Source organism: Bison bison, unplaced genomic scaffold, assembly GCF_000754665.1.
Source record: "Bison bison bison isolate TAMUID 2011002044 unplaced genomic scaffold, Bison_UMD1.0 scf7180017864172, whole genome shotgun sequence".
Classification (NCBI taxonomy): domain Eukaryota; kingdom Metazoa; phylum Chordata; class Mammalia; order Artiodactyla; family Bovidae; genus Bison; species Bison bison.
This window is the reverse complement of record NW_011494744.1, coordinates 2,832,390-2,846,244: the sequence shown is the minus strand read 5'-3', so window position 1 is coordinate 2,846,244 and position 13,855 is coordinate 2,832,390. Positions and strand designations below refer to the sequence as shown.

The window sequence follows — 13,855 nt, the reverse complement described above, 5'->3', positions numbered from 1 at the left end:
ATTGTATGTAAGAGATTGAAACTCATTGGTACTAAACCTGTAAACCAATATAAATGAGCTGTCAGACTTCTTTGGGTTTGTTTGTTCCGGGGGGAAGTCGCGTGGGTTTTTAAAGGAGGCCTCTTATAGGCAGAGTTGCTTGTGTTGCGCAAGTGGCAGACTAGGTGCTCCTTCAAAGATACCTCATGTCACACTTTTGCCAGGTATCACCTCTCTTTGTCTTCAGTACAAACTTTCTGTTACTTTCTCATGGTCCCCCAATTCAGTAGAAACGTTTTATGAGATGGGATGTGGGAAAGGGAGTCTAGCAAGAGTTGGTTAGTATATACTCTGAATACTTGAAAATGTATGCATATAAAATACGCAGAACTCGTTATTTGCAGTTAGGGATGCTATTGTAGAGTGGTAAACATTTGAACTTCAGGCTTTCAATCATTAATTACATAACCTTCCTCTGAAGTTAGTAATAGTACTGCCTAATGCATACTACCTTTGTACTTCCTTTGAGTACTACCTTTGGCTTTCTCATTAAGATTAGTTAGTGATGTATTTCAACAATGAATTTTTGTATTTGTTAATGTTTTGCATCCAAAAACACTTTAGTATGATGTGTATTTATTGCTTCTATCTTGATATATTTTCTTTGGAGAACTTAAATGTGGATAATTTATTTTCTTCTAGGTTTTGGTCGGAAAGATGTAGTTGAATATTTGCTTCAGAATGGCGCGAACGTCCAAGCTCGTGATGATGGGGGGCTTATCCCTCTTCATAATGCCTGCTCTTTTGGTCATGCTGAAGTGGTCAACCTCCTTTTGCGACATGGTGCAGACCCAAATGCTCGTGATAATTGGAATTATACTCCTCTCCATGAAGCTGCAATTAAAGGAAAGATTGATGTCTGCATTGGTAAGACTGTTTACATTCCAGAATTTTTCATAAATAGTTTGTAACTATTCTGAATCTAAATTGAGTTTATTTGTTAACGTGATCAAATTTTGCCAGACTGAATTTAAATATTTAAGAACATTTAATGATGAACCTAGTCACTGTTTACTGAGTATCTTTTTGAATGTGGTACTGTGCTTAAAATTTTTAGATGATGGAGTAGTACAGAATTTCTCTTCTTTGGAAATGTGGATTCTCTTGAGACTGATACCCACAAAGAACCAGATGACAGCATGGTGGAAGTGAACAGAGAGTGTTAGAGGATAATAGTGCAGTGCGTGGGCTAGAGTTGAGTCACTCCTCTATCAGTCTTCCTCGGAAGTACTGGGGAGAAAGGTTCAAAAGGGAAGGGTATTGACTACTTTCTAAGGAGCTTTGAATTCCAGATGAAGGAGCTTTATATTATTGTGTGAATAGTGTGGAATCATTGATAACTTAAGGAGGGGACAATGTGATGAGAGCAGTATATTTAGAAAGTGATTTGGTAGAGGGCTGAGTGGAAAGCATGACATTAGGAAGACTAGTTAGGAAGCTGTAGAATAATGCAAATGAAGAATGATGAAGGCATGAACTAGGATGGTTGTAGGAGAGTAGAAATGGCAGCGTAAGTAAAGAAGTGTTTGGAGAAAAAATTGTCTGTCATGTAGGATACTTTAATGAAATAGGATTTGCCTAACAGGTTAATCACTGACAGAAAGTTACATGTGAGAAGGCTGCTTATTTCAGAATAGTCATTAACCCAGTATTGACTTTTCTGAGCCTAAAGAGTCAGAAATTTCAGACTTTGCTACCTTCTATGTCCTGATGCAAAACAGGGACATTTTAAATCCTTGAGACAGACAGAAAGCCAGTTCTGTGCACTAGGAAAGGTCTAGGGAACCTATTTTGTTCTCTCTCCCCTCCAACCCAACCTCAAATCACTTTATACGGAAGTCATGAACTTAGTTTGAATTAGGTTAGGTAATTTATAAAGATAAGAAAAAGATGACCTAGTAACATCTGTCCAGTTCTCCTTTTCTATGTGTTATGTTTTTTTGTTTGCTTTTATCTTTTGTGTTATCTGTCCTCTGCTCAGAATCCTTTTCTGTTATGTGAGTTTCAGGCCTATTAATACTTAGTTTTAATAATATAGAGTTTTTCAAATACAGTTATGTATCTGCACTGTCTAGTCTGGGCTTCCTGGGTGGCACTAGGGGAAAAGAACCTGCTTGCGGGTGCAGAAGACATAAGAGATGCAGGTTTGATCCCTGGGTCGCAAAGATCCCCTGGAGGAGGGCGTGGCAACACACTCCAGTATTCCTGCCTGGAGAATCCCGTGAACAGAGGCGCGTGGAGGGCTATAGTCCATAAGGTCACGAAGAGTCAGACATGATTGGGTGACTTAGCACATACGTACACACGTCCGGTGTGGTAGTTGAAATCTTGTAATGTGGCTAGGTCAAATTGAGATGTACTAAAAGGGGAAAATACATACCAGATTTCAAAGACTTTGTATGAATAAAAGGAATACAAAGTTACCTCAATTTTGTATGCACTGCAGTATTAATGTACATATTGAAATAGCAATATTTGGGGTATATTGGCTTAAATAAGACATGTTAAAATTATCCTCTTTTTGTTTTTATAATCTGGATGCTAAAAAATTTTAAATTACATATGTGGCTCACGTTTTTTTTCTGTTGGACATTACTGTTAGAGATAGTACGGTGGAATGCACAGGAGCTGAGCTTCCCTTTCTGCGTGTATTCGCCTGTCTTTCCCCAGCTTTTTTTTATAGAGTGTGCTGGAGTATCTTTATATAATCAAATAACATGTACAGAGTGTAGCACAGCTCTTCTCTTTTTAACATGTTTTGAGTTATAATGTGGAAAGTTTTGATTGGGGATTCATTAACCCTCAGAGTAGTTTTCTCTTATCCTCCCTCCCTTCCTCTCTTCCTTCCTTTCTCTCTCCTTTTCTTCCTTTCTTCTTTCTCAAATTCCACAAATCCCTATTCTTGGGCTATTCATAGCTTTAGAAATTTCATTTTTGTTATTACGAGCAATCTTTCTGACTTGGGCAGTGTTCATTTGGTGTGAGAAAACAGAAAACAAGCTTTCAAGTAAACTTGCCTTTTAATTCTTTATCTGTCCTTGGTCATTTGTTTAACAGAGGAGAATCTGACATTAAACTCAGCAGACAGATATTTAATGTGTCTTAATACATGAAATTGGAGAAGGCACTGGCATCCCACTCCAGTACTCCTGCCTGGAAAATCCCATGGACGGAGGAGCCTGGTGGGCTGCAGTCCATGGGGTCACTAAGAGTCGGACACAACTGAGCGACTTCACTTTCTCTTTTCACTTTCATGCATTGGAGAAGGAAATGGCAACCCACTCCAGTGTTCTTGCCTGGAGAATCCCAGGGACGGGGAAGCCTGGTGGGCTGCCGTCTATGGGGTCACACAGAGTCGGACACGACTGAAGTGACTTAGCATAGCAATACATGAAATAATGGAATATTTTATATAGTTTTATCTTTAAAATACAGCATTTTTCTACTATCAGGATATATAAAGTCTTAAAATAACTTTGAGACGTCTTAGGGCTTCCCTGGTAGGAACCAGGAACCATTGAGAAAATGATTTACTAAAATGATATTGTCAGAATTACCATTTTGAAAGATAGTGTTTCTGTTTTTCAGTGCTCTTACAGCATGGAGCTGAGCCAACCATTCGAAATACAGATGGACGGACAGCATTGGATTTAGCAGACCCGTCTGCCAAAGCAGTGCTGACTGGTAAGTCTGCAAGCTCTCTTTGGGTATTCTGGGAACAGTATAACACACGAGCTTCCTAGATAGACATTCAGTTTCTTGCAGTTAATGGTCTCGATTAGATTATTACAATAGTGTCAGTTTAGTTGCTATTCTTTTCTATATCTGACTGAATAGGTGACATTTGATTCTTGTCTAAGAAAAATAAAGCTTTTTTTTTCTTAATTAGCTTTTAAATTTTGTGATTCCTACCTTTACTGGGGCCAGAGGTAGTAGATAATCATGTGTTACTAATCATTCTCTTGCGTTTTCAAACAAGATTCTGGGCTCACCAATTTCAAAACCTTGAAGAATGGCAATTATTGTATTCTGCTGGGACATATTGATGTCCTGGGAACCTGTTAAGATATATAAGACTGTCGTCCCCTGGTTTAGGTTTATTTTAGACTGTCAGGCTTTTTTTGAGTAGTAATATGAGCTTTCCTGGTGGCTCAGATGGTAAAGAATCTGCCTGCAATGCCAGAGACCCAGGTTCAATTCCTAGGTCAGGAAGATCTGGAGAAGGAAATAGCAACCCACCCCAGTATTCTTGCCTGAAGAATTCCATGGACAGAGGAGCCTGATGGGCTACAGTCCATGGGGTCGTAAAGAGTTGGACAGGACTAAGGGACTAACACTTTCACCTTGGGCTCAGACGGTAAAGCATCTGTCTACAATGCGGGAGACCCCGGTTCAATCCCTGGGTTGGGAAGATCCCCTGGAGAAGGAAATGGCAATCCACTCCAGGACTATTGCGTGGAAAATCCCATGGACAGAGGAGCCTGGTAGGCTATAGTCCATGGGGTCGCAAAGAGTCGGACACGACTGAACGACTTCACTTTCACACATTTCTCCCTTAACAGAGATTTCCTCTGAAGCAGCTCTCTACTATATTATTTTTTGGACTCTTATTTACTGTGTGATCACCATTAAAATTATGTCTAATAGTCAAGAGCCCGAGGGGCTCTGCTGTAAGCTTTTGAGCTTGGGCTTTGTGATATTTCTTTTGGTATTACTGAGAAAATTTAGACTAGTCCCCCCAAAAAGTCCTAGAAAAGTGAGCTATTACTGTAACCGACAATTCAAAGTTTATTTCTTCCTTCCCTGTTCCATGCTATTCCCTGTTTGCCTTTTTTTTTTTTAATCTTGGGGCACCAAAAAAGCCTTGCACAGCAATCAGTATACAATTCATATTGTGGACACCAGTTTGGGTTTTGTTTAAGTGAATTAGTAAACACTATTATGTTAATTTAAATTATATCAATTTTAAAGTTTTTGCTTGTTTTCATTGGTAAATATAAAAGCTATAGGCATAAAGAGTTTATATTTAGTCCTGATTTTAATTTTATTTATAAATTTCTGTGATACTGTTACATTTTTATATGGATTTTGTTTTGATTTTGAATGAAGTTGTGGAGGCATTTTGTCTGTTAAATAATACTGGTTTTAGGAAATTTGAGAGGTAAAAAGAAAATGAAACTTTCACCCACAGCCAATCCCCTAAGACACACTTTGCTAAAATTTTGATTTATTTCCTTCTTGGCTTTGCTCTTACTGTGTATATTGTTTTCATATAGTTGCAGTCATGTTTCATTATATAACATTGAATCTTTTTTCTTCACTTTCATAGCAAAGGTATTCCATGTTCTTCATATAAATATTTTAAACTACAGTGTATTCTGTTGATTAACCATTTTCCATTTACTTGAATTTATTTCCAAATTTTTTTACTTTAAACATAGGTCAATGAGCATCTTTATGCATAAAACTGATACTAGTTTTGTAATTAATTTTTTTAAAATTTCTGCTCTTCTTCTGATTCACAGGTGAATATAAGAAGGATGAACTCTTGGAAAGTGCCAGGTGTGTTATAAATATGTACCATAAATATTTTACCATATGATTTTAATCATTTTATTTTACAATAAGCAAACTCCAAAAGAGAATGAATTTTTAATGGTCACATACATGTCTCCAAATAGGATTTGATGAAGAAAACAAATTGCTAATACATTTTTTTTGTGTGCTAGGAGTGGCAATGAGGAAAAAATGATGGCTCTGCTTACACCATTAAATGTCAACTGTCATGCAAGTGATGGCAGAAAGGTACTTCCTTTTGCAACTAAGTTTTGTATAACTTGAAATTATGTTTGTCTTTTAACTTAAAACATTTGCTGAAAATTCTCCTTTTAAGCAATAATTTCTGTTAATTCTTAATCTTAGTAAAACTTCGTTTATAATAAATGTTTAGTTAGCTTCCTGTTTGCAATAGTGAACTTACAAACTTGTATACTGTGCTTTGGTATATATGTTGGATTTTATAAAACCAAATTATTACTGTCATTTAGATAGTAATAAGTTATAAAGTAAGTTATAAAGTTTTTTCTCAATTTCTGGTTTTATATTTGGATTTTTATCTTTATATATGTATATTTTTAGCTATTGAATTTCACTGATTTGTCTGTTTAATATTTCAGTCAACTCCATTGCATTTGGCAGCAGGTTACAACAGAGTAAAGATTGTACAGCTGTTGTTGCAACATGGAGCTGATGTTCATGCTAAAGATAAAGGGTAAATCAAGCATTTGAACAAAAATGAGAATTTTTTAAATGTTTCTGTCTTCATGATAATCTGTGTCATAATCTTGTAAGAGTCATATTTTTTACTAAACAGCATAAAACATTTATTGAGCTTTTATAATATGCAGATTGCTCTGAGAGAACAGGAAATTATAAACCATTAAGGCCACCACCCATAGGACTTATACTATGTTTTAGGAGGCATGAAAAGACACCTAACAACGTAAGTTCTCTAGTAAGTGTGAGGTGATAAATAGAAAGGGCTAGTACTTATAGGAGATTTTAGAAGAGAATGCTCAGTGCTGGGTGCAGTGGTTGAAAAATCTTTCCCTGGAAGGTGATCCTTCACCTGGACTCAGTTCAAGAAAACAGAGAGTTTAGGAAACATCACTCTGTGCAAGAGAATTGAAGGATCTTAAGCAAGGGGAATGATTCTTCTAAAAGAGGAGTTTTGAGAAATGCACTCTGGCAGCAATGTGTTGAATAGATTGAAGAAGGAGACTAGAGGCAAAAAGAACATGAGAGTGAGCATTGTAGGGGTTCAGGCGTAGTGAGCATTGTAGGGGTTCAGGTGTAGTGAGATCTGCAGTAGTGGTGGTGGGGGAAATGGAAATGAAAAGAAGGCAGAGATGCAGGAGATGTTACAGTGTAAGAATGCGTAAGATTTGTTGAATATCTGGACGTGATGAGATAGAATAAATGAGACTATTACATTTCAATATTCTGAAGCCCAATGCATGAGACCCAGTGGTACACATACTGAAATCCAAGAAATTTGTTTGTGGGGGAAACCATTGAGTTCACTTTAGAAGTCTTGGTTTTATGAGATGATGATGGAAACTCAGGTGGTGTTAGCTAGTAGATAGGGCTCAGGTAAGAAATCATATAATCAAAATGGTGAGGAAAGCTGTGAGACTTGACGGAGAGTTCTGATAGAATCAGAAAGACTTAGCCATGAGTGGTCATCTCTTAACAAAGGACATCATGGTGATGTCTGTGGTGATGAGTGAGTGATTCCCAAGGTGGAGCAACTTAAAGATACGTCAGGATTTTAAGGTTCTATTGTACCTTCCTGTTCAGAAAATTCTTCCTCTATTGCCATCATGAAGGAATTGGGTTTACGTTAAGGAATATAGCAGTTTACCTTACAGAATCTTTAAAAGAAAAAGTTTCAAAGAAGACCAAGTGTTTGAGTTCTGAGTTTGGAAAAGATACAGAAGTCAGTGAAAGTCGCTCGGTCATGTCCTACTCTTTGCGACCCCATGGACTATACATATAGTCCTTGGAATTCTGTAAGCCAGAATTCTGGTGTCGGTGGCCTTTCCCTTCTCCAGGGAATCTTCCCAGCCCAGGGATTGAACCCAGGTCTCCCGCATTGCAGGCAGATTCTTTACCAGCTGAGCCACAAGGGAAGCCCAGAAGGTGACATAAGCCATTTGCTATTTAAATTTAAGTACATAAGCTAAAGCATAGGGAATCTGTAATAACGCAGGGTTTTTCCCTTGTCTTATTGTAGTGATCTGGTACCCCTGCACAACGCCTGTTCCTATGGTCATTATGAAGTAACTGAACTTCTGGTCAAGGTTAGTTCTTACATACTTTTCTTACAGTGTGTATTTGTATATGTTTTTCTTTGTGTTTTTAGTGCTTGGTAGATATAGAAGAAGTATTTATAATCATTATAAAATGTGGATTATTGATAGGTCATTTGACTGCTTTGAGACTTTTAAAGCAAGTCTTTATATAAAATAGCTTTCCTGTTTTGTGAATGTCAGACTAAGTGGTTCTTTTAATTTGTAGCTAAAAGTGCAGTTCAAAGTTCTTGAAAATACCAGAAAGCAATATTTAGTGAACCATGTATTTTTACAACCACTAGTTAGATTTGCAGGGCCTGCCTAGGTGTGTTGAAACAGGCTTACTTGGTAAACTTCATTTCTTCCAGTATACTGGGCAGAACGATGGGCGGCTGTTGTTTGACGGACAGGTTCCTGGAACTGGCAAAAAGCTTCTTGTTTTGCTCCCTGTTGGATGAGAATAGAGGCTACATACTCTTTTTGAGACTGGATTCAAGGATGTTACTCATACCCATTTTTTTTGTCCCCTAATCTCTACATGTGTATTTGACCACATTCTTTAGTCTTCTTTCTGCACCCATTCTGCCTTTGAAACTTTGCCTCATTCTGTCAGCAGGTGTCATGGGAAGGACCTTTGTTTCCAACACCTCTATGTTTCCTCTTGGGCATGTGCTACCACTAAATACATTTTCCCACAGAAACAATTATAGTAATTAGATACTCTGGTCCATAAGCCTTTATAAACGTGACCATAATATTATTATACATTTAATACTAATACTTTTGCTTATTGTAAAACTGAATTGAACTCAACAGAATATTTGCAATGTTATTGTGGATAAGAATGAAGCATCAGATAGATTGCAGGTCTCCCACATTGCATGTGGATTCTTTACCAGCTGAGCCCCCAGAGAAGCCTGATGGTCTCATGGATATATTATACATTTGTCAAAACTCATCAAACTATATACTTAAGAACTATGTATTTTGCCATATATAAAGTATATCTCAGAAAAGGAAAAAATAGTTCTTATTAAATCTGAAGTATCATTTGTAACTGTTTTTTAACAATAAAAGAATTAAATAGGCACTTGTGGGTAGGCTTAGCAACTAGTGACTCTTTTTCTATGAGAGAGAAATGTCTTCTCTTTTTGAAGTAACTGGTTTGAAAAGTAACCTTTGGGGACATAACCTTTTTAAGCTGGCATGATGTAAATTACACAGTACTAATATTCTAAGTTCTCTTAAAAGTTGAGCACTAAATCTATGCTTTACCCGCCCCACCACCAGCATGGTGCCTGCGTAAATGCAATGGACTTGTGGCAGTTCACTCCTCTCCATGAGGCTGCTTCCAAGAACAGGGTTGAAGTGTGTTCTCTTCTCCTGAGTTACGGCGCAGATCCAACACTGCTGAACTGTCACAATAAAAGTGCTATAGACTTGGCTCCCACACCACAGTTAAAAGAAAGGTTAGCGTGTAAGTATAAAGTGATGAGTGTTCAGCTAAACTCTTACACCAGTAACCTCAAACTTTTTATTTCTTGGGTTTTTTCGGGGAGGAGGAATTTTTAAATCATAGGCTATTTTCCTTAGCCATGGGTATGTATCGTTGTTCTTACTAGCATATTTAATCACTTACTCTTAAGATGCTATGAAAGGAAGTATATTTGTATTTGTTTTTTTCAAGGCAAATGCTTTTTGTGTTACAGATGGTAGGCTTCTGGAAAGAAAGAATTTGAGTTTTGTTCCTATCTTTGATGTGACTTTCTAGTTATCTGTCATGAAGTTTTTAGGTGTTACTTGTAGGATTTCTGTCTTGTAAACATAGTCCCCAGAATGTGCCATCTAATATTCTTTGGTATCTGGACAATTCTGTGCTTTTCTGTCTATAACTGAAGTAGAGATAGTGGTGAGAAATAGCCACCTAATTCAGGTATGTATTACTATACATGAATAGGAAACTTGTGTTAAACTGGAATTACTCTGGAATAATAAAGGAGAATGGGTAGTTTCACAAGAGTGATGAATAAAAGAGAGGAATCTTGAGAAAATGCCTCATTTCTAAGTGGCTCTTAGAAATATCCAGCTTGTCTAATCCCCAGTGTGTGAGCATAACCATCTGCTATTGCCATAATGTTAATATGGGGACTGTGATCTCCTTTTCTTTTATTTCTTTACTGAGAAAAATTCTATTCTTTTGGGACATTCTCACAGCTCTGCTCTGGGAATATATTGCCATAATCCGTATACCAGACCAAAACAGACTTTGAATTGGCCATCTTGTATACTCATGGGAATGAATTGAGTCATAACCAAGGGGCGCTAGAGTACCACTATCTCCCTTTCCAAGGGTTATATTTGGAGACTATATTTCGGGCTTCAGTCTGGCAACTTTGGTAGATAATTTTGAAAATAAGTTCAAGAAAAATACTATGTCTCTTTTACAAGGTAAGTTTCATAAATTTGATCATTCTTATGCCAATTTAAATGCTTCTTCTTCATCTAGATGAATTTAAAGGCCACTCCTTGCTTCAGGCTGCACGGGAAGCTGATGTTACACGAATCAAAAAACATCTCTCTCTGGAAATGGTGAACTTTAAGCATCCTCAAACACATGAAACAGCATTGGTAATATTTCAGATTTAAGTCTTTAAAATGAAATAGCCAAAAACATTCTAAGTTAATCATAATGCCCTGCTTCTTTTGGTGATACTGGATAACTGACATAATGTCCTACTTTTAATAATAGTATTGTTCTAAAAAATCTGTGCTTTTTAAGAATTAGTGCCTCTGGATATATAAAGAAAATATTTCAAACAATACAGAAAAACAGACAACCTCATCCCCTCAATGGCAACCCACTCCAGTATTCTTGCCTTGAGAATTCCATGGACAGAGGAGCCTGGTGGGCCACAGTCCATGGGGTCGCAAAGAGTTGGACACGACTGAGCAACTAACACATCCCCTCAAAAGGCAATACAGTTGTTCATTTGTGCATCCTTCTAGACAAAAATTTTATCACATACTGGCATATATTATATGTGACTTTTCTAATTACATCTCATTTGCTTTTTTTTATTATAAAAAGCATAAGTGTTTATGATTGAAAAGTTAATCTTGCCATCAAGATAAAAACCACCTGGTTCTCCTTTTGTTATTGTATTTTTTTTTTTTTTTTCAAAATTAGATCTAAGTCTGTATATGTCCCCTTTGTACTTGTGAATAAAGTATCTGTGAGTAGAGGCAGTTTCCCTAATGGAGGTAATGTCAGCTCTGTGGTTCTGTAACAATGTAGATGAGAACTGGGCAGTGTATGGAAAAGCAGTAAGAAAAAAATGGAAGTGACTAAAGATAAGTGTTAGAAGATCAGAAGGAGAATGTGGTAATCAGAGGCTACTTTAGAAGTAGAAATTTAAAAGGAGCAAAGCTTTGTGAGTCGCAGAATGTACTTTCAATGAGGGAAGATGACAATAAGTAAATTAATGTCTTTGGGGAAGATTTAATTGTAGCTTCCTTACGTTTTATGGCTAATGTTCATCCTTATGCCATGATATAGGGCACGAAGTTTATGTAGGAACCTATCTATAAAGCATTTTAGGCCTTTTTGCTACTTTACCAAAAAAAAAAAAAAAATCCATGTTAAAATAGTGTAGTTGCAGACTGATAAGAAATGCCAGTGCAAAATTTAAATCATAACAGCATCAAGATGGTACAGGGAAATTTGGAAAAACTGACATGGGAAATTTTCCAGTCTGAAGAATTAATTCTACATTTTGTTTCCCCTTAAGCTTTCTACTATTAAACTGCTCATTTTTGTGATTAGCCTTAGAATGCGAGGAATTAACTCTTGGTAGACATTGTATTGCAGAGGTAGTGTCTTCTGAGTTTCGAGGTCCCAGGCCCTGCCGGTAAAAGGATGAGGCTGAAGAGAAAGGGTGCAATTTGAAATGGATAAGCTCAAGAATTCTTGAATATAAACTATTTTCCATTCTCTGTGCCATCCTGATAGATGTCCTGGGATGATGATTCAAAACACACCAAAACAGCTGTATTCACCAATTGGAAATGATGTTATTAAGGGCAAGGGAATGAGTTTGGTGACAGCAACAGTATCAGAATGAATCTGAAGCAAAGCCATGAAGATCAGATAAGCTTTATAATTAGCAACAAGTTAAAATCAGACACATTCATGTATACTGTGTTTAGATGTATGTGCAAATTACCGTGACAGTTATCCAGAAGTTTTATTCCATGAATTCTCAGGTTTCAGTTTTAACTTAACATTCATACATTGATTAAGTCATTCACTCACTGACATTTATTGAACACCTGTTGTGTATGAGTATAATCCTGGATGTTGGGGAGATAAAGATCTGGGACATGACCATGAGAGTTTTACTGGGTTTATGACTGGCGAATCCCTACCTCCTGTCTCTCTTCCTCCTTGATGCATCATAGACATAGATCCTGAAGCCTCCAGCTCAGACTGTATCAATTTCCACCACCAGTTTTACCAAACAGGTAATCCAAGGTCCTTATTCTGCTAGAGCAACTCATTGAGAAAGAAAGAAAGAAATACCACCTAGTTTGTCAGCGATTCCATCAGTGTTTTTACCAAGCAGAATCCAGAGCTGACAAACGCTGTGCTATTTCTTTATTAAAGAAATCCCGACGTTTGGAGTGTTTTATTAACCTTTAAAAAATAACATAAACATCATGCTCTTTGGGAACAGTTTTGAAAGGACTGTTGATCACAGTTTAAGGTTTTCATCACAGCAGTGGTAGCTTTTGCAGAGATGGAGGGCAACTATAAAGCTTGATCAAAATATTTAGTAACACATCACCTGGTAAATAGGATTTTCAGGCCCTGTCAGAATTTGGTAATCATTGCACATTCTAGCCAATAGAAAGTCTTTGAAGAGCAAAGTTAAGTCAAAAGTGAAACAAAGACATGAAATAACTAACATCTTGATTATTTTTGGTTGGATACACGAATATTCTTAAAAATCAGTTGTATAGTCCTTGATTAATGCTTCAATTTAAATTATCTAGCATTGTGCTGCTGCATCTCCATATCCCAAAAGAAAGCAAATATGTGAACTGTTGCTAAGAAAAGGAGCCAACATCAATGAAAAGACTAAAGAGTAAGTTTGCTTTTAATAATTAAAAATTATTGACTTTTGTTTTCTGGAAAATACATTCATTGTCCGGCTGACTTTTTCTCTTTAAGATTCTTGACTCCTCTGCACGTGGCTTCTGAGAAAGCTCATAACGATGTTGTTGAAGTAGTGGTGAAACATGAAGCAAAGGTATACTTCATTTTTGGTAATTTTTGGTAATCCAGTGAGTTGTTTCTGATTTTGTAGATAAAATGCCTGATTTCCTAAACTATTTACTCTCTCCTAAGTATTAGTTTTTCCCTCAAAATAGTTCTGCAGATACTTTTTTCAGTATCTTTTTGCTAGAAAAGCTGTGGATTTACTCAAAGAAACATTATTCCTGTATATCCTTCCTTCACCCTTCCTGTTAACCACACCTCACTGGTCAAGTTATTCTTTTTCTAACAGTACACTCTTAAGAGTATCCCTAGCCAGACATATTTATTCTGGAATTCTCTTCTGGTGTCTTCTGTTCCTTGCTTACATGATAATTCCTATTATTTACCCCAGCCACAGTGTCTCTTACCCTCTGTTATTTCTGCCAGAGAACATGGAACAGAAGGAAATAAGTTACTTAAATAAGTTGACTAAAAAGATAGCTCTTCAGATTGTGAAGCTGCTGTTCCATAGTTGGCACTTGGACAAAAAGCGTTTTTTTTAAAAATGAATCACAAAAGTCATTCACTCCAGAGCATTCAGGAGAGAAATGTTTTGTTTATAAGAGTTATACTTTTTATTAGGAGAATATGGTTTTTCTGTTTGTAGAAACAGTATACTTAAGTTTAAAGTCAAGCTGATGTCACT

The 13,855-nt window shown here is 36.7% G+C and overlaps 1 protein-coding gene across 2 annotated transcripts in view; it reads left to right on the top strand.

Annotated features, from left to right (window-relative positions):
• Positions 1–620: 620 nt before the first annotated feature.
• TNKS2 (tankyrase, TRF1-interacting ankyrin-related ADP-ribose polymerase 2) overlaps positions 621–13,855 on the top strand; it is a 48,999-nt gene continuing 35,764 nt past the window's right edge. For both annotated transcript variants that reach the window (XM_010842206.1, XM_010842205.1), the window contains exons 1-10: positions 621–906; positions 3,628–3,723; positions 5,565–5,601; positions 5,769–5,844; positions 6,216–6,310; positions 7,835–7,901; positions 9,183–9,369; positions 10,399–10,520; positions 12,945–13,036; positions 13,123–13,201. In XM_010842206.1, the coding sequence (XP_010840508.1) occupies positions 657–906; positions 3,628–3,723; positions 5,565–5,601; positions 5,769–5,844; positions 6,216–6,310; positions 7,835–7,901; positions 9,183–9,369; positions 10,399–10,520; positions 12,945–13,036; positions 13,123–13,201 (1,101 nt within the window). In that variant the 5' untranslated portion in view covers positions 621–656. The remainder of the gene's footprint in view (positions 907–3,627; positions 3,724–5,564; positions 5,602–5,768; positions 5,845–6,215; positions 6,311–7,834; positions 7,902–9,182; positions 9,370–10,398; positions 10,521–12,944; positions 13,037–13,122; positions 13,202–13,855) is intronic.